The 20,406-nt window shown below is 46.0% G+C and overlaps 1 protein-coding gene across 5 annotated transcripts in view; it reads left to right on the top strand.

The window, feature by feature from the left end:
- Positions 1-20,406, top strand: part of PRKAR1B (protein kinase cAMP-dependent type I regulatory subunit beta) — a 121,449-nt gene that overhangs the window by 61,659 nt on the left and 39,384 nt on the right. For all 5 annotated transcript variants that reach the window (XM_081889303.1, XM_081889302.1, XM_081889301.1 and 2 more), the window contains one exon: positions 10,102-10,260. In XM_081889303.1, coding sequence (XP_081745429.1) covers positions 10,102-10,260 — 159 coding nt within the window. The remainder of the gene's footprint in view (positions 1-10,101; positions 10,261-20,406) is intronic.

Here is a 20,406-nt window from a genome sequence, read left to right as displayed (position 1 = left end):
AGCAGCTCTTCGGGGCTGACTTGGCTTGCAAGAAGCAATTTTCCCACGCGGCACAGTTCGTGAGCCAAGCTTATTTGTCCGCGTGAAGTAGGTTAATGGGGTATCATATGCAAACAAATTACTTTAGAAGCCATATTAACCACACCTGTAGGCAAGACATTTTGCCACTGGATGATCGAGATGGAAGGCTATCAAGATGGAATGCACCCGAGGGGCCGCGAGAAAGGAGAGCAGACTATTTTCGGTAATCACCCAGTTTAGTTTACGTGTAGCTTGCCTCTTCCCATAGAGGACGAGAGCGGCAGCCTCGGGCTGATGGTTTCATCTTCAGGAATCTCACTGTGCTCTTCAGAACTTGCTCCCGAAGGGCTAAACCTTGAATTGGAAGTGCTTGCAAAGGGAGCCCTTTCATCAAGTAGATGTGAGATTCATCCTGGCTGTATAGATGCCTGGGCACCCGAAAGTTCTGTCCCATGCCATTCAGGGAGATAGCATTGCAGATAGGGAAACCAGCTTAGGAACTTTAGAAACACACACACACACACACACACACACACACAGGCTGGATTGTGCATGTGTTAAGGGATGACGTTGAGATACAAGCAGAGATCCCCTTAACCCCCTCCAGTCTGGAGCAAGCATCAATAGATTCAGGAGAGTGGTCCTTTTTATTTTTTTTGTGGGGGCAAGAACCCCAAAATCCCATGATGTACAGAACATGCCCAGAGGCCATGAGATGATGATGGGCTGTTTTTTTAAAAAATGAAGGGAAGGGAACACAATGGAGTAGCTGGAATGCCAACCAGGGAGCAGTCCACTCTGCAATTTTTTGTTGCAGAACCTGGTGGGTGTTTGTTGCTGCTGTTAACAATCATCTAGAAGATCAGATGCTTGAGGTTGTTGTTCTGAAATCCTCTTTGTAGGTTTTAAAAGTAAGCTTTGGAAATGTGATTTGTGTGTGTGTGTGGCTTATTTCAGTACTGGCTAATCTCAGGGACGCAGGGATCAGGTTATCTGATGCGGAAAGTCTCTTCCCATCCCTCTTCTATTTCAAGAAGCAAGCGGTGTATTTTAAGCTGCCCAGCAGCTCCTTGCAGTTATTTTAGTGAGAGGCATCTTCTTCTTCTTTTTAAAAAAGTGCTTGTTTGTGTCAGGGGACCGTCTAATTGGCATTGTTCGGAATTGAAAACCTCACACTCCGAAAGTTACTCCTCAGGAAATCCGTGTGACTCATTGTTCCTATCAAGGAAGGTAGCAATGCCACATCGGCAGGTCAAGGAGGAGAGGCAAAACTTGACAATTATCACAACTGCAGTGTTTATAGATGTGTGGTAACGTTGGCTTTATTTTTAAAACTTAGTGGCACCTTAGCAGCCAACAGGCTTGCGGAGGCATGAGCATGGCCGGGTATCTATTCTGCCCTGCAATAAGGGGACAGGCATCAAAATCTGGCACCTAGGTACCCCCAGATCCTGTGCCAAGGCAGGTCAAATTGTGCATGCTAAGAAACAGTGCACATTTGCTCCTTCTCTCAAGGTCTGCTGCCACTAGCCGCCTCCAAAACTCTCCTCAAAAAAGTGCACTTTCTACAAAGCCTTCAGCTCATCCCCACAGACTCCATCTCTTGCTGAACCTAAGGCTGTGCACACCCAGGGCCGGATTTAGGTTTGATGAGGCCCTAAGCTACTGAAGGTAATGGAGCCCTTTATATGTCCAGCTGTCCTTTGTCAACAACAAATTGCCACTGTTTTTTTCTGTTGGATATATGCTATATGGTAACTTATGGACCTAATAGGTATCTAAACCCATCTGCACATAACAAAATAGGAGTCTACACAACACAAATCACTGTTGCTGTATGTAGGTTTTATTTTATTTGTTTTTTTATCTTATATTTTGGAAATGTACATCCATGTTTTTTCCCTTTAATTTTTTTGGGGTCCCCAAGAGAGTGGGACCCTAAGCTATACCCTGTTTAGTTTATATGTAAATCTGGCACTGCGCACACCCCATCCATATTGAAGCACACCCCATAATAAAACTAAAACTATCCTAACAAAAACAAAACTACCCCAGAAGCTCTGGTTTTCTCCTCACAGAACTACAATGCCCAGCACCCTTAATGAACTACAGTTCCCAAGATTCTTTGGGGGAAAGCCCTGAGCTTTAAACGGACAGTGCGGATGTGACCACTGGTCAAACTACACATTGCAGGGATGGATCCTGAGCATATACTATGCTGCTGAGCTGTTGCCACTCTGTGTGGCTGTCATCTGTCAGCATTGTGCAGAGTGGGCCATATCTTGGTGATAGACCACATGTTTTGCCTACAGAAGGTCTCAGGTTCAAACAACAGCATCTCCGGGTAGGGCTAGGAATAGCCGCTGCCTGAGACCCTAGGGAGCCACTGCCAGTCTGTGAAAACAGTACTGAGCTACATGGACCAGTGGTCTGACTCAGTATAAGACAAGCACCATGTGTTCGTTCTCCTGGACTAGATGGACAAATAGCCTGACCTAGGATCCATCCATCCATCCATCCATTTCTCTCTCCCCTTTCCTCCAAGGAGCTCAAGGTGGTGTATATGCTCCTCCTTCTCTTCATTTTAACCTCACAACAACCCTGAGAGGTAGGTTAGGCTGAAAGAGAGCATCTGGTCTTATTGTTTAGTCGTTTAGTCGTGTCCGACTCTTCGTGACCCCATGGACCAGAGCACGCCAGGCACTCCTGCCTTCCACTGCCTCCCGCAGTTTGGTCAAACTCATGCTCGTAGCTTCGAGAACACTATCCAACCATCTTGTCCTCTGTCGTCCCCTTCTCCTTGTGCCCTCCATCTTTCCCAACATCAGGGTCTTTTCCGGGGTGTCTTCTCTTCTCATGAGGTGGCCAAAGTATTGGAGCCTCAGCTTCAGGATCTGTCCTTCCAGTGAGCACTCAGGGCTGATTTCCTTAAGAATGGAGAGGTTTGATCTTCTTGCAGTCCACGGGACTCTCAAGAGTCTCCTCCAGCACCATAATTCAATCTGGTCTTAGGTACCCAGCAAGCTTCATGACCTAGTGGGGATTTGAACCCTAACGAACTCCATCTGCAGGAGTCTCATATGTTTGCAGAATGGTGCTTGCCTCCCTCTCTGCCCCCCCATGTACCTCTAATCAGCGGGGGGGGGGCATAACCATGCTTGGAGAGGAGGGGGGGAAATCATTCCATCTAGCATTCCTATGAAACACATTTGCCTTAGTGTGATGTTGAATTCTTCCCCTGGTCTCCCAGGTCCTAGTCCAACACTCTAACCACTACACCACACTGCATAACACCTTGGCTTCACTTGATCTGCTGACAATGGCCCCTCTCACAATTGGATGCTATTACTCACAGAATACTTTGAATAAAAATGGTGTTGTTATTCTTGACAGTATTCCGCCTGCGTACATACATAGGTTAACTTTTTCCGCTAAGCCTGATTTGCATATGTTTAAATGAGCTGCCCTTGGCTTTTACTCAGAATGATCCATTGACCATGTTCTTTTGAGTCCTGGGTTGCCCTGGAAAGAGGAGAGAAAGACTGCACTGTGTGTGTGTGTGTGTAGGGGGGGCGGTCAGATCCTGTTGCATCCCCATTTCCATCCCTAGGAAGCCTGCTACTTTGCTATTACAATTGATCTTCCAGTCACCTTGTTTATTCACATTCAAAAGTCTCTGAATCCAGAAAATCTAGATAGAGGAGCAGCTTAAGTCTCTTTGCGTCTTGGTGGTCAGACAGTTGCATCGCTTCCTCATGAAGCCTGGCGACCTGCCTAAACGTATCTGGTGAAACATAAATGATGGACTTCCAGTAAAAAAAAAACCCTCTGAAAGTACCTGCTCCAAAGTGTGTGTTTTTGATGGGGGGGGGGGGAGGAGTTCCAGATCTATATTTCCAAATATAAACCTCCTTCCTGTTGGTTACTTTCATTTTACAAGCCTTGCTCTTTCCCCCTTTTCTTCCCTGCATAAAAAGAAAATAACGCTTAGCCGTTTCACTGTAGAACAGCTCTTACGGTCAGAAAGTTCTTCCTGATTTTGAGATGGAATTTCTTTTCTTATACAGTGGTACCTCTGGTTAATAACTTAATTCTTTCTGGAGGTCTGTCTTAACCTGAAACTGTTCTTAACCTGAGGTACCACTTTAGCTAATGGGGGCTCCTCCTGCTGCCGCCGCTGCGCGATTTCTGTTCTCATCCTGAGGTAAAGTTCTTAACCTGAGATACTACTTCCGGGTTAGCAGAGTCCGTAACCTGAAGCATTTGTAACCCGAAACGTTTGTAACCCGAGGTACCACTGTAACCTGAAGCCATTGGTTCAGGTCCAACCCCCTGGCACAGGAGAAAACAAGCTTGCTGCATCTTCCATGTGGCAGCCCTTTAGATTTTTGAATCTATATCATATCGTCTCTTACTCACCTCTTTGTCATCATCACTATCACCTGTTTACTTGCATAACTACACTACAAACCATGCCATATGAAGAACGGTCGAAGCAGCTGGGTAATTTAGCTGGGAAAAGAGGAGACAAGAAAGGAGTTACAAGAGCTGTTCGACATTGGAACGGGCTTCCTCAGGAGGCTGTGCACTCTCCTTCATTTGAGTTTTTAAAGCAGAGGTCGGATGCCCATCCTGCTTTGCAGCGTGTTGGACTATATGACCCTTCAGGTCCCTTACAACTTTACAGTTCTATGATTCTATGAGAGCAGCTCACTACATCACCAAAGTTTACATAACAAAATATAAACATTCCTCAACATTTAAGTTGCAAGGCATAGCAAAGTTTAAATAGCCACGGGCATGAGTATTAATAGGCTAATCAAAGCATCTAAATAGATATACACTTAGATTAAACAATGCACAAATTATTCATACTAATGCTAACAACAGAAGTAAAAAACCAAAACAAACCCACTGAAATAGCAGCAAAAATAATACGCCTTAACCAAAACTAAACATTGCCCCCAACTACAGCAACTAAACAAGACCCCACCCTGGGAGCCTCTGGGTAGCTGAAGGAACAGCCTTTGTAGCTGGAGTCACAGAGGGGTGGGAAGGGGGAGAAATCTGATTCAGTTTGCATTTAAAGGTGAACCTACCTAATTTATGCTTTCCAGACACTATGCAAACCGAAGCAAGCCACCCTTTGAAATTTGCACTTCTCCGAGTTTTGCAATGCCATTCTCCACCCCAGGTCATGTGTGCCCAAATGCACACAGTAGAGTAAAGTGTGCATAAAAATGCACATGTTGGTGAAAATGACCTGAAAAAAATAAATTAATTAAAAAATGCATTATGTTTGGGTAACATTGCTTTGCGAAAATGTGCCTATTCAGAGAAATTCGCACTAAAAATGCCGATGAATTTTCATGAGGATTAAAAGGAAGACACTAATGATAAATTGCTGCAGATTGCGGCGGGATAGGGGAGATAAATTGAAAGAACAAAATTGTCAGATATATATTTTTTACCCTGCCTTGGTCTAATCCAGAATTTTGACTGGCAATAAATGGCTCTCCCATATCATAGGCAGAGGTTCCCCAAAGACCAATTTAAATAGAGAAGCCAAGGACTGAACCTCAGGCTTAATACATGCAAATCATGTGCTTTACCACTGAACCCAACACAGCTCTACTCCAAATAACAAATTTGGTTTCTTACATTACTTAAATTGGTGTGCATGTGTCCTTTTCATCTCTCAAGAAGCAGATTTCTTAAAACTTTTCCCCACACCCTGTCTTTGGGTGTGTGTGTGTGGGGGGGGGAAGTGCTCCTTTTGGCTGATATTTTTCACCTTTCTTCATTCTTTCTCAGGAAACCAGAAGGCTAAAATAAGCTGGGACCTTAAATAGACTTCTTCCACGTGGACAATGTTTCATTCTTCCTCCTTTTTTTTTTTTTTTTTAAAAAAAGGCAGATTTGCAAGTAAACTTAGCGTGGCTGAACTTTCAGCCCAGAGGACAGGATGACAGGGCCATGTATCATCAATACACTTTGTCATCATCGCGAAAACAAAATTTACTGTGTCATGTCTGGCCAAGCACTGAGGTTTTAAACTTTGAGTACAGTGTCTTCCTGTTTCAAACACTCCGGTCATTTGTGTTAGTTCCTCTAACCCCCAAAACACACCTTCCCACCTCATTTCTGAGGCTGATATTAGAAAACGACATTTTTATTGGGGAAGTGAATGCAAGTTCTTAAGTTCACATCGCTGGAGAATTGCAACACGTCCAGACAGCTGCATTATGCGCTCCTTCTTGGTCACTAGAGAAGGGAGAAAGGGTGGTTTCTGAGCACAATTCAAAATGTTGGTGCTGACCTTTAAAGTCCTACACGGCTTCAGCACTGTATACCTGAAGAAGCATAGCTACCCCAATTGGTCAGTCCAGACATTGAGGTCCAGCACCGAGGGCCTTCTGGCGGTTCCCTCATTGCAAGAAGTGAAATTACAGGAAACCAGGCAGAGGGCCTTCTTGGCAGTGGCTCCTGCCCTGTGGAACACCCTCCCATCAGACGTCAAGGAAATAAACTGCGCTCTTTTTATTTTAGATGGAACTCACCAGAACTCAGTTCTGGCACCTCTCAGGTGGTCCCCATTGCCATTCTAAGAGGTGTTCATGGCACTGCTTTTTCTAGAAAAGTAGCACTGTAAATAAACAACTATTTGACTTTTAAAAGGCATCTGAAGGCAGCCTTGTATCAGGAGGTTTTTAATGTTTGATGTTTTCCCGTGTTCTGTGCATTGGCTCCCAGTACATTTCCAAGCACAATTCTAAGTATTGGTGCTGACCTTTAAAGCTCTAAATGGCCTCGGTCCTGTATACCTGAAGGAGCATCTCCACCCCCATCATTCTGCCTGGACACTGAGGTCCAGCGCCGAGAGCCTTCTGGCAGTTCCCTCATTGCGATAAGTGAGGTTACAGGGAACCAGGCAAAGGGCCTTCTCGGTAGTGGCGCCCGCCCTGTGGAATGCCCTCCCTTCAGATGTGAAGGAAACAAGTAGCTATCTTATCTTTAAAAGACATCTGAAGGCAGCCCTGTTTAGGGAAGTTTTTAATATTTAATGCTGTGTTGCCAGATGGGTGGGGTATTAATAATAATAATAATAATAATAATAATAATAATAATAATAATAATAGTGTTTTAATTTGTTGCCCACTCTGGGCAGCTTCCAACGTAAAATAAAAGAACACAACAAAACATCAAATATTAAAAGCTTCCTGATACAGTGCTGCCCTCGGTTGTCAATGGAAGCTTGTGGAATAGGTTACCTCCTTGACATCTGACAGGAGAGCATTCCACAGGGCGGGCGCCACTACTAAGAAGGCCCTCTGCCTGGTTCCCTATAACCTCACTTCCTGCAATGAGGGAGCCTCCAGAAGGCCCCTGTGCTGGACCTCAGAGAGCTACTGTCCGTCAGTGTGGACAGTAGGGAGCTAGATGGGCCAAAAGTTTGACTCAGTATAAAGCAACTTCCTGTGTGCCTGCGGCCCCAGCAATTGCTTGAATTGCACTTTGCTAATGAAGTTTATGAAGCAGAGGCGTTCGGTGGGGGAGAGGAAGGCATCCCTTTTATGTAAGATCTTTCCCCTGTTCCGTGCTGGATTTCTTTTTAGTTTCACAGTGGTGGTGTTTTCCTGCAAACTTCCTTGCAGCTACCTTCTCCTCTCCTTTCAAGTCCGACAGTATTGCCGAAACAGAAAAAGGAAGACAGTGACAGCCCTGCCCCTTGGTTCTGTGCGCGCCAGACTCTACAAAGAGGGGAAACCCTCAGATGCCAACACACCACAGGGAGCTGGAAACTCAAAGAGCAAATGCAGCCCTTGTACTAAAAGCAAGAAGACTTGAAATTCTGTCCGCAAAGCAGGTTGTTCCACCAATCACTGCGCTTGTTTTTAGTGACTCTGTAAGGAAATGGCTCAGCTATTGTTTCTGGACTGTTGACTTCCAGAGACCCATAGCATGTGAGGGAGACAGCTATTTTTTTCGAATGTGCATTTTGCAACGTGTATTTTGGAAGAACAGTCATTTCCCCCTTCAACTAAGTCCCTAAATTGGGTTTTTTAGAAAATAAAATAAAAATCTGTGTATTAAACTTGCTTGAAAATTCAAATTAAAAAAACAAAACAGATACAAAGGGTAAGTTATTAATATAACAGGCTTTGTACAGCTCAATAGCTATACATAAAGATAATCTCAATACATTCTGCCCCCTTTAGGTTTTCTTTACAGGGTTTCCATTACAAAATTCTTCTTGACAGGGTCGTGAGATGAAGAGATAACTCAGAAGTCCCATAGTCTAGTGTACATCAAGGATGGGGACGGAGGGGGCATTATCCTTTACACTTGTGTCATCAATAAAGACTTTCCTCATTTTTTTTCTCAAATGGGTCCACTATCTTTTGCCCCCTGGTTGCCCTTAACTCAATAAAACCAGTTTAGTTAAGGGTAACCAGGGGTTTTGTTTTGGAAAAATCTGTGATATTTCCAGACATTCGCAAATTATATTCCTATGGTGTGGGGATTAAGAGAAAATGGATATTGAAGTTGGAAGGATAAACGCTTGAGATTGGTTAGGCAATGGTCTGAATCTCTTATTGCCCTTTCTGGTTTGAATCTACTGCTTGCAATTGTCAATCTTCTTTGGATAACACATGAGAAAGCCTATGCTACTATACATTGGGTGGGGCGGAGGGGGGGGGGAATTAGGCCAAGGGCCACATTCTCTTCTGAGCAGCGTTCTGAGGGCCGCTGTCAGGCTTTAGGGAATCCGACCCCCCTCCCTCACGGCAGGCTTCCAGTAATGGAAAGACAAAAAGCTCTTACCAAGTCTTTTATTCAATATTCACAGAGAGAGCCGTAGAAATGCTGTCTCTTGGATAATGGCGTTGCTTCGAGTAATATCTTCCCCCTTTCCCTTCTCCGTCGTCAACAGCCCCACCTCCCTTACGGTGTCTGCTTAGGGACAATTGCCTCTGGGCTCTCTGCTCTCCTACTTTCATTGCTCTCCGTGTTCTGGGAGAAGGGGGGGGGTCTGGAATGCTCTCTAGCGATAATGCGTCAGCCAGCTGTTCCTGCTCCGCTTCTCCCATTATTCCCCAGCTTTGCCCCTCTTCTACCTCTGAGCTGTGACCCTCTGCAAACCACCGTTGTAAATCTATACCATCTTCCTCTTCTCAGGAAGGTTCAGGAGAAGGGGGAGGCCATCTCCACCATTCCTCTTCAGTCCATATCAAAAGTTGGCAGAGAAATGAATGTAAATGTTTCCTTTGTACATTGACCTCTGCACACACACCCTTCTCTAGCCTCCATTTGGGAAAGTAAGGGGCATCATCAGAGCTCAGGAACACATTCCAGGCAGGCCAAAACGTTCTGGGTACCAAACAAGGCCAGTGAAGGGTGTGGCCTGATGGGAGTTATGACGGCCACATAGAAAGGCCTGGAGGGCCACATTTGATTGCCTGGCCTGGGGTCCCCCTTCTATATACTGTATGTTTCAATTAACACTGGTGAATTATTCTAACACATAGAATCAAAGAACTGTAGAGTTGGAAGGGAACCCAGCTAGATGGGCAGGTTATAAATAATAAAATTGTTTTCATCATCATCATCTAGTCCATGGGTAGGCAACCTAAGGCCCGTGGGCTGGATCCGGCCCAATCACCTTCTAAATCTGGGCCGTGGACAGTCCAGGAATCAGTGTGTTTTTACATGGTTAGAATGTGCACTTTTATTTAAAATGCATCTCTGGGTTATTTGTGGGGCCTGCCTGGTGTTTTTACATGAGTAGAATGTGTGCTTTTATTTAAAATGCATCTCTGGGTTATTTGTGGGGCATAGGAATTCATTTCCCCCCCCCCAAAAAAATATAGTCTGGCCCCCCACAAGGTCTGAGGAACAGTGGATTGGCCCCCTGCTGAAAAAGTTTGCTGACCCCTGATCTAGTCCAGCCCCTGCAATGCAGGAATATGCAGCAACCCCATACAGGAACCAAACCTGCAACCTTGGCGTTATCAGCACTGTGTTCCAACCAACTGAGCTATCACTGATGCTCACATTGCTTTTTCCTCTCACTGGCAGGTGTATGTGAACGGAGAATGGGTCACCAGCATTGGAGAAGGAGGAAGCTTTGGAGAACTCGCCCTCATCTACGGAACGCCAAGAGCTGCAACAGTTAAAGCCAAGACAGACCTCAAGCTTTGGGGTATCGACAGGGACAGCTACAGGCGCATTCTAATGGTGGGTTTAAAACCTAATTATTTGCCTAAGTTAGTGCTGCTATTTCACTGGTTCCTTTACGGATGCCGTAAACCCATATGGTGCTTTAGTGTTTTACAACAGAGGTTAAAGGTTTTGAAAATTGAGGGTTTGGTGTCTGCTCTGCTTGGAAAATCAACAGCAGTGCATGGGTTTCTACTGTGGGAGAGAAAGGGACTGTAAACAGAATGCACCATCCCATATTGTCTTTATGAGAAGTGAGATGCTTCCAGCCTTCCCCTTTTGCCTCCAGAAAAGTAGCCAGCAGGAAAACGGTCAGGACCTGGCTGGGGTCACGTCGTGGGTGGCCAAACCCAAATCTAAGCCTGGAAGTTGCAAAAAGGATGGAAGTAGTGGGAAGCAAGTATAGTTTCACTGAACAAGTGGAGGCTGAAAGCCCAGCCCATAGTACTTAGGCTACACTTGGCCAATCCAGAGACTCCATACTGCCAGCCAGTTGAGAGTCCTTCCTCACCCCACAGAACACCCTGCCTGCCATTATAATAACTGCGCAAGAGAACATGGGATGTACTGCAAACGGTAATTGGGGCATTCCTGGGAGAGGAGGAGCCCAAAGGTGGTTGGTCCAGCCAGGCCGACGGAGGGGGCTAACTGCCTCACCAATTTGCCGGGCTTATTTATTAAATTTGTATACTGATGGAGCCAAGTGAAATGTTATGTTTCATTATGGTTTATTTATATGCTGCTTTTGGGCCACAAAGGGTTATCCCTCTTCAGACCCACATTTTTGTTCTTCCAGCCCTCTTTTTTTAAGACCTCTCCCCTTCCTCTCTGCCTGTTGTTTTCTCTAGGATTTGTATACACTCGGGTTCCACTTACAGAATACAATGTGTTCTGTGGAAATTGTAAACTTGTTATGTGAACGTTTGCCTGGAAATCGTTTATTAGGCAAATGTTCACATAACAAGTCTACGACTTCCATTGTTTCCTATGGAAATATTTATGATTTGGGATTTGTCCGATTCTCCCCATTTTCCCCCAATGGTTTTTCCCTAAAGTGGCTGCAGCCCAAGGAAAACACTGATTTGTCCGATCTCTTCTGTTCTCTGTTTTGTCCAATCTTGCTCGTTTCCTGCATGGTTTCTGCCCCCAAATGGCTGCTGTCCACCAGCAAAGCAGAAACAAGCAAGGAAATAAGGAAGTGGGCAAACTCCCAGTATTTGGATATCTGAATCTGCAGTACTGTGCTGGTCCAGGGGGAAGGTTACCGTGGGGCGAGGTCCAGGACCTGAGTTGAGGGTCGGCAGACAGTCCTCCACGGGCGAAACAGGGTCCACAGCGAGGAGCTGGGCAAGGACAGGAATTCTGGGGGAACAGGACTGGATGCTGGCCAAAGCAGCTCTTCGACGACGTTGCTCCCGCAACCTGGGACTGGGCTGACTGGCCTTTATCTTCTCTGAGGCCAGGGGCGGTCCCAGCCCCCAGGAGACCCACCTCTCCTGGCCTTAAGGCGAGCACTCCTCCTGGGAGAAACCAGTTCCCTTCACCTCTCTGCCCTGAGCCTCTGCAGTTCAGGAGAGGCTGAAGGGTTACTGGACCCAGGGGGAGACTCACCTGTAGGTACTGAGTCCTCAACCACCTCCAGAGCCAGAGTGGATTCACCTGGTGCCTGCTCCTGAGGATCCGGCACAGGTGTAGGCGCTTCAGAATCAAGGCCCTGCCCCAGCTCAGCTGGCCCTGGAGGCGGGGACTCCTGTGCAGGCTGGGATTCCTCCGGTTCAGCCTCTGAATCGGATTCCCAGGCCATCACAGGTACTTATAGTGTGACATTTGGGCATAATTCTTTATGTGTGGATAAGTGACTTTTTGCACAACAAGCGGGTAGATAGCAGGACCTGGTGTAGCCTTTGCTGGCCCCCATCCCTCTTCCCTGGGTCCTTGTATACATCCTGGCTCCATGTCCTATATCAGCCACTTGGCCAAGCCAGCCTTGAGATGTAGCTAAGCCAGCAGCTACTAACAGACAAATTGTAAGTGGCTTACAACCCATCAAAAATGGATAAAAGACAGTTTGGGTTTCAAGGCACCAGCGCACCTATTATTTCAGAAATTTCCTCCATCACCTCTTCCTAAAATTTGTATGTCCACTATCATTTCTAATCATCCTCCCCCAAACTACAGCTCAGTCAGTAGGTCTTTCCCCCCATCCCTTTTCCTACTAGTTCCTTTTTTACTCACTTTCTCACCCAGTAGGTGGGAAATACGTATTGCTGTTAATGAGAGAGATCAAATGGAGCATGTTGTGCAACACTTTTCTTGTCAGCCATAACTTCTCTGAGGAGGCCCTGCTACTTACCACACTGGGCATCTGACTAATCCATCCAGGAGTCATTTATTCGTGGCCTGAATACCTTTGCAGGGCTCTTTTTTTGAGTGTGCGTGTAATAATCAGTAGCGTACATACAACTCCACATCTGCAAGGCAGCCCTGAGGATGATTGAGTACATTTCCTTGTTGGGACATCCTTCATGACTAATGCAAGTTAGTCAGCTAGTCTCTCTCCACAAACTATCAGTATTGTTCCTCAGCTTGAAGCTGTCAAACATACAAATAATATTGGGATATATCCAGCTAAGTTCTATGCAGAGCATACCCACCGAAATGAATGAACCACTCATGTCCATTCATTTCAGTGGGTCTACTCTGTGCATTGTATACAGCCGACTGAGTCTGCCAAAGCTGAAGGAGGGCGAAGAAGAGTGGTTTAGAAATCTTTAAAATTAATATGCTTAAAAAATAACAATCCTTCAACACTTTTCAGAAACGTGGTTCCAAAACCCTGTTTTTGCCAGCCGCTCTTCAAAAGAATTCGGGATTTGAGAACATTTTAAAAATTCCTCCTGCCCCCAGAAACTCTCAGCTCTGCGATTCTGTGAATAACAAACCCTCAGATGTAAAACAAACCCATTGCTGCAACTCTACTTAGCGCCGTGGAACAGATAGTGCCAGGGTCTTTTGAAGTATTTTGGTTTCATGATCAGCAACGCGTTTGTTTCAGCGGCTGTGTGCGCACAGACTGTTTTGTGCTCTGCTAAGAATGTTCCATTCTAAGCATAATTCAATATCAGGCTTACATAAGAATTAACTAGGGCTTCACACCGGGACCTCAAGCCAGCTCCCCGCTTGCCAGGATCCGCCTTCTTATTTGCAACCTGGGCCTGCTCTCCCCATTCTCCTGGCTTCAATTGGTTGAGCTCCCAAATTCAAGACACAGCTTTCTAGGAAGCAGCCCCTCAACTCCTGTTAGCACAGATGTAGGGGGTTCTGAGGATGGAGAGAGGGAACAGGGGAGAGGAGATGAAAGGAAACCCGGAGTGAGAGAATGAGATGCAGAGAGGGAACCAAGCCAGGGGGAGAGCGGATTGGAGGAGAGGAAAAGGAGATACCACAGAGGGTGGAGTTGATGGGACTAGGTGGTTTGTTTGTGTTTTAGAATCGAAATAGAATTGAAATTGAAATACTTTATTGTCACTTGTACAACTTGTATACAGTGAGATTACATGAGCACTCCCCACTCAGCTCTCTTAGTCTTAATTCCCCTCGTTTACTGACGCACGCCCACCAAACCCGAAAGTCAGTTGCCCTGTTGTTATCTTTTCATTCAGCAGCCTAACAGCCCATGGATAGAAGCTGTTCTTTACCCTGTTGGCGCAACTAATCATGCTTCTATATCTTCTGCCCGAGGGCAGGAGATCCAGAAAGTGCTGGCCAGGGTGTGAATCATCCCTGAGAATTTTCCTCACTCTCCTGAGGCAACGTTCTTCCACTATTTCATCCAGCGGATTCACGGGACAGCCCATTATATACAAGTCCTCCTTTTGGGCTTCCCATGGGCATATGGCTGGCCACTGTAGGAACAAGATGCTGGACTAGATAGGTCATTGGTCTGATCCTGCAGGCTCTTTGTACATTCTTATGTGATAGACAGGGACAGGGGAGGGCTTCAATGCAGTTCTTACTTAAAGGCAAATCTCTCAAATTCGTACTTTCTGAAACAATATGGGAAACATAGCCCGCCCCCGCCCCTCTGCATTGAAATTAGCAATTATCTGAATTTTGCAATGCAGTTCTCCAGCCAAGCATTGTTTACAAAATTTGTAGAATTGTAGAGTTGGAAGGGGCCACAAGAGCGATCTAGTCCAGCCCCCTGCAATGTATATATTGGTGATGGTGGTGGGGAAGCAGGGGTTCCTCTCCAAATTCCCCCTCCACTGCTTTTGCAAACTTTGTTGATGGCTCCAGCCTCTGCATGGGTGGCACTGTTTGGGCTGCATAAGCAACACAGTGTTATTATTTATACCATTCTTTCTACTGCCAAGCATTTTGGAAATGGCTGATCCGCTGTTTGGGATTGCTTTATGCAGTTTTTATTTTTTTAAAAAATATGAATTTACGATGTAAGGATTTATGTCTTTTGGACAGAACTTCTCTAGTTGTTGTTGCTTTAGATGCTTGGTAAAAGCAAGGGGTTTTGTTGGTTTGTTTTGTTTTTACTGGAAATGATTAAAAAAACAACTTGGTCGAGAGGGCCAGGGGCCTGCTCCAGATTACCAGAAGGAATGGGGAGACTGGGAGGGCTGGTTGGTGTTGCCCCCCAACAACTGCATTTGCTGCCTCATTCTTAAAAGTCACAGAACCCTGGAGCTGAAAAGGGTGAAATGGCCATGAGGACCTTCTAAGTAGGAGAGCCCCCTCATACTTTAGCTGGAGAGGAGGGATTACCAGTGTGGTCATGCAGTAGTTAGAGTGACAGACTAGGATCTGGGAGACCAGGGAGCCAGCGTGGTGTAGTGGTTAAGAACGGTAGACTTGTAATCTGGGGAACCGGGTTCGCGTCCCCGCTCCTCCACATGCAGCTGCTGGGTGACCTTGGACCAGTCACACTTCTCTGAAGTCTCTCAGCCTCACTCACCTCACAGAGTGTTTGTTGTGGGGGAGGAAGGGAAAGGAGATTGTTAGCTGCTTTGAGACTCCTTAAGGCAGCAGTTCTCAACCTGTGGGTCCCCAGATGTTGTTGGACTACAACTCCCATCATCCCTGAGCTCTGGCCTTGCTAGCTAGGGATAATGGGAGTTGTAGTCCAACAACATCTGGGGACCCACAGGTTGAGAACTGCTGCCTTAAGGGGAGTGAAAGGTGGGATATCAAGTCCAAACTACTCTTCTTCTTCTTCTTCTGGGTTCAAATCCTCCCTCAGCCATGAAGCTCACAGGGTGACCTTGGGCCAGCCACTCACTCTCAGCCTAACCTACCTCACAAGGTTGTTGTGAGGATTAAATGAGGAACAGGAGAACCACATAGGCCACCTTGAGCTCCTTGGAGGAAAAAGTGTGACATTGATGCAAGAGCCAACAAGCAAATAAATAAAATTACACAAAAGAAAGGAGTTTAGGGGAGAAATGGCTGCAAGGGTCCCACCGAAAGCACACACAAAAACACGGTCCTCTTTCTGAAGGCTTGTCAGGTCCAAATCTGGTTGGAAGGTAAGTAGGCGGGGGCTTGAATTTGCCCATCGCTCATTGGTGCCTGGACAGCCAGCAATGGCCACTTGCCATTATGGTCATGCTCTGGCTCCTCAGCTGGAGGAAGGAATGCTTCTGAATATCAGTTGCTGGGGACCACAGGAGGGGAGAGGGCTCTTGTGGTCAGATCCTGCTTGGATGGGCTATTGGCCTGATCCAGCAAGCTCTCCTTACATTCTTAGGTTCATAGAAGAGTGAACAAGGCACACAGCACCTCACTTGGTGACAGCCTCCCTCACTATGGTGAGATGTATCTATATTTGAATTAAACTGTTTATTTCTACATTTGCATTCATGCACGGGCAATTCCAATGAGCCCTTTTTTGTCCTCTTGTTTTGGCAATACCTTAATAATAATAATAATAAAATTTATTTATATCCCGCCCTCCCCATCCGAAGCCGGGCTCAGGGCGGCTAACAGCAATAAAATAGTACAACATTCTAAAATCATTTCATTATAAAATTAATTCAACTCAAATTGATGCCAACCATTAGGCTAAAATTCTGTGAGGATTGCCAAAGGAGGGAGTCAGGCTGTGCCCTGACGAAAGGCCTGGTGGAACAGCTCTGTCTTGCAGGCCCTGCGGAAAGATGTCAAGTCCCGCAGGGCCCTAGTCTCTTGTGACAGAGTGTTCCACCAGATTGGAGCCGCGGCCGAGAAAGCCCTGGCTCTAGTTGAGGCCAGCCTAACCTCTCTGTGGCCTGGGACCTTAGTGGCCAACCTAAGCCCAGGAGATGGGGGGGAAGCATATGAAGATGGGCTGAGCTGCACTTACAGATTTCTGAGAGGAGAACTTGGTCTTCTGCCTCTCACGATATCTTCTGAGGTCAAATCTATTTGGCACCCTCTTTTGACAACATCCAGGCGGTTCGGTATCCTTTCCTCACCAGAGTGCATTTGCCAGAGTTCTGTCCACTGTGTGCTTAAAGAAATGACCATTACTTTCCATGGAAAACCTTTTTTTTTTTGCGCCGACTAAAAGATCACCGAGTCAGGTGGATTTCCCAATCTTTTCCAGTTCAGTCTGTCTAGCCGTGTAGCTTTCATTTAATTTTTTTAAACGTGTTCCTCGTTCACCCCTCTCTTTGGGATTTTCACCCTCTAAATATACCTGAAGACTTTCCACTGGCTTCTCTTGTTTGTCCAAAGTTTCCTTGATTGCCGTCCGCCTTGGAGAAGGGCGGTGGAGGGGACGGGACGTGCAAGGTTTAACAGAACGAAAAGCTGCAAAGCTTTAAATGCTTATCCTGCTCCCCATAAATCACTGCTGGATTTTTTAAAGCAATACTTCTGAACTCCTTTTCTGTTTGCCGAGATGTTTCTGGCAATGAGACATCCAGATGGAACAAGGGGCCGCAGGTGCAGGAACATCAGAGCCACAGAGATTGAGACTGTCATCTCCCTGGCCAGTTGTGTGATGGTGTGTTTGCAAAAAAAACCCCCTAATCGAAATGGCATCAGCTTTTATTTTCCTGATGCCATATCGTGTTGCAAACCCTGGACTCACTTCACTGCCCGTAAATCCCTTTTCGGCATTCTTCTTTTCTACTGAATCTTTGTGCCTCTTTTTTTTTTTATGGCCTGGATACCAAAGTTCCAGTTTTCCAAAATGCATCTTATTGATAACCCTGCAGCATATGGTTTATAAGTATCTTATTTTTTTATGATCTGCTAACACATTTGGTTATTACTTTATAATAATAATAATAATAATAATAATAATAATAATAATAATAATAATAGACTAGTGTTCAGGACTAGTCAGTTTAACAGCATACTGTTCTGCATGTATACTCAAGCATAAGTCCCACTGAGTTAAATGGTACTTGTTCCCTGGAAGGTGTGCAGGATCACAGTCTAAAGAATGTTCTTCATTCATCAGCTATCTTTTATGCAGTGCATTGATTCATTGAGACATTAAATTTGCACAAATTATTATTATTATTATTAGCATTATTATTATTAGCATTAGCATTTATATCCCACTTTTTTCTCCAAAGAGATCAAGGTGGCATACATGGTTCTTCCTTTCCTCCACAACCACCCTGAGAGGTAGTGACTGGCCCAAGGTAACTCAGCGTGGGCTTCATTGCTGAAAGGGGATTTGAACCCTGGTCTCCCAGGTCCTAGTACAGCACTCTAATCTCATCCACTACTGCCCCAGTACTGTAATATTACTGCATATTATAAGGACAGTGTCAAAATGGTGAGCGTTTCGTTCAAATATTCGCCCTGTGAAATGGGTTCCTCCATTTTGGCCATAATTTTTACATTGGGGGGGAGGGGGCTGGAAAAACAAGCTGATGGTGTTTCTGCTTTCAGAGAAAGGCCAGAAAGCATTGTGCCATCACATAGCCAAAGATGATTGGTACATGTTGTTATTGTCAGGAGTTCAGCCTACACTCGAGTAGGAGCCAGGGATAGACACATGCCTGACTGGCATGCTCCCTCCCTCCTGGTCAATCGTTCGGGAGCTTCAAAAGCTTTCTTCTGCCCGAACATCACAGCAACCAATGCCAACAGACACCAGCACACTTAGGGATCCGCAGAGTTTGCGCATCATGCGTGACAGACCTCAGCAACTCAGCATTTTGGCTAATCTACTTTATTTACATATAAACACACACGGAGCACTGCAACATGGCTCCCTCTCTAGCATCAGACAGCAAAGAGAAAAAGAACAAAGGACAACAGTCCCACTTCACGGAACACAGTAACACAAACATCCTGTCTCCGTCACTTCCCACTCTGTGCAGTCAAAACATATATCATCATGTGAAAGACAAAAATCCCACAACTGCAATCATGGGGCAGGAATTCTAACAGTTATGACATCATCACCCTAGCCACATGATCCTCAATTGGCTATATAATGTAGCCGTCAAGAAGACAAATCTCTTAAAGAAGAATTTAAGAGGATCAATGAACCAGAACAAAATGGTGCAGAAGACACAGGTTTCAGGAACACTCTTGGAGAACTTGTCTGGGGCCCTCAGGCTCCCACTTCTGCGCCAAAAATGTCCATACACAAAAGTTGTAACTTTGCCCTGCAAATGACCAGAACCTCCATACAGGTACATTTCAGAGATGTGCCTTTCAGAGAAGTATCAGTCTAAACAACAGAAAGCTAGAAAGAGAAGTCACTGTAGAAATAAAGCTACAGGGATAGTCTGAGAACCTGGAGGTTCCTCACTCTTGTCTTATCTCCATGCAAACTCCTCTTCCGCAAACTGAGTTGCATCTACATTTGCAGAAGGTACATACTTGAATTCAAACCTCCCCTCTGAAAATAGTGACAGTCTGGAAGTGCCCTTCAGTGTCCAAAGGTCTTTTCCTACAGGAAGCAGCTGTAGGTTAGTTTTGTTGTTTTTGTTACAGTTTTATTCTTTCACCCTCCTTCCAAGCTGAATTCCTGCTTTCCCATCTCTGGCCTGCTTTTCCTTTAAACTATTCCAGGCTGTGGTTGTGCAGCCCTGCCTGGCTCCTTGATTACTGCTTCTTAAAATTCTTCTGCGCCCACAGTCATTTTCAAAGAGCAGTAGATGCACCATCTGCCTTTGCTTCCCTCCCCAGCCCGCCCACCTCCTTCTCCCTCCAAGCCTATCGCCACAAGGCACGCACCTGCCTGGTTTTCCACAGCCGCCAACTTGGGTGCATGCACCAGTTGAAGTTTCCACCCTGGACGCTGCTGCAGGAGGACATGGATGGATGCACAGTGTTCAGTTTTCCACTTGCTGTCCCACACTGAGCTGTCAGGCTTTGGCGAGGGCTTGTTGTTAGAACGTCTAGCATTTCCAGGGCTCAGGCATCCTCCAGGATCAGGAGCCAGGTTCATCCAACGGGGAGGTCAGATAAGGGTCAGAGCCGGCCAAGGCAGTTCGCAGCAAACACCCCGGCGAGATAGGCCTGAGCACACACCGTGTGTTTTTTCAGCACTTATCTTACTGAGCCTGTCACTCAGCGAAAGAACATCTGCTTTGCACGAATCTGATCCCTGGCATTTCTGTTTAAAGTAGAGATGGGAAACTGGTGGCCGTCCAGATGTTGTTGGATATCAGCTCCCATCAGCCCTGATGGTCAGGGATGATGGGAGTTGTAGTTTAGCAACAGCCAGAGGGCCACAGAATCTGACACGGCTTGAAACCACAGCGAGCCTAGGCCTGTATTGGCCCTAGACCAAGGGTGGAGAACTCCCCTTACACACCACCTATGGTTCAAGCTTTGCAAGTGACCGGTTTTTGCCCACATGGGTTGAAAACAAAGGTGCCCCGGTTTGCAAGTCGTAACCAGGGCTGATTGCCAGGGATTGCAAAGCGCTGTGCCTGGGACTTCACAGGTGCTGACTTTCAGGAGCAAACTCTGCTTTGACGCAGCTGCATCGTTACGTAACCTACACCTGATGCCATGCATGATATCAGTTCTGGTGTAGGATGGGTAGGTGTGACTTGGCCAGGCCAACATATCCTTGTGGGCCCAAACAGAGAGGCCCGCTGGACCTAACAAAGCAAGCTGCCTTCAGTGACCCAGTAGGCCGAAGCCAGCTCTCAGTACCAAACCATGTTCCATCCCTGCTGTCTCCAGGGA

The sequence above is a fragment of the Podarcis melisellensis genome (assembly GCF_964234715.1).
Source record: "Podarcis melisellensis genome assembly, chromosome: 14".
NCBI classification, from domain to species: Eukaryota; Metazoa; Chordata; class Lepidosauria; order Squamata; family Lacertidae; genus Podarcis; species Podarcis melisellensis.
The sequence above is the reverse complement of the archived record's forward strand: the minus strand, read 5'-3'. Positions and strand labels throughout refer to the sequence as shown.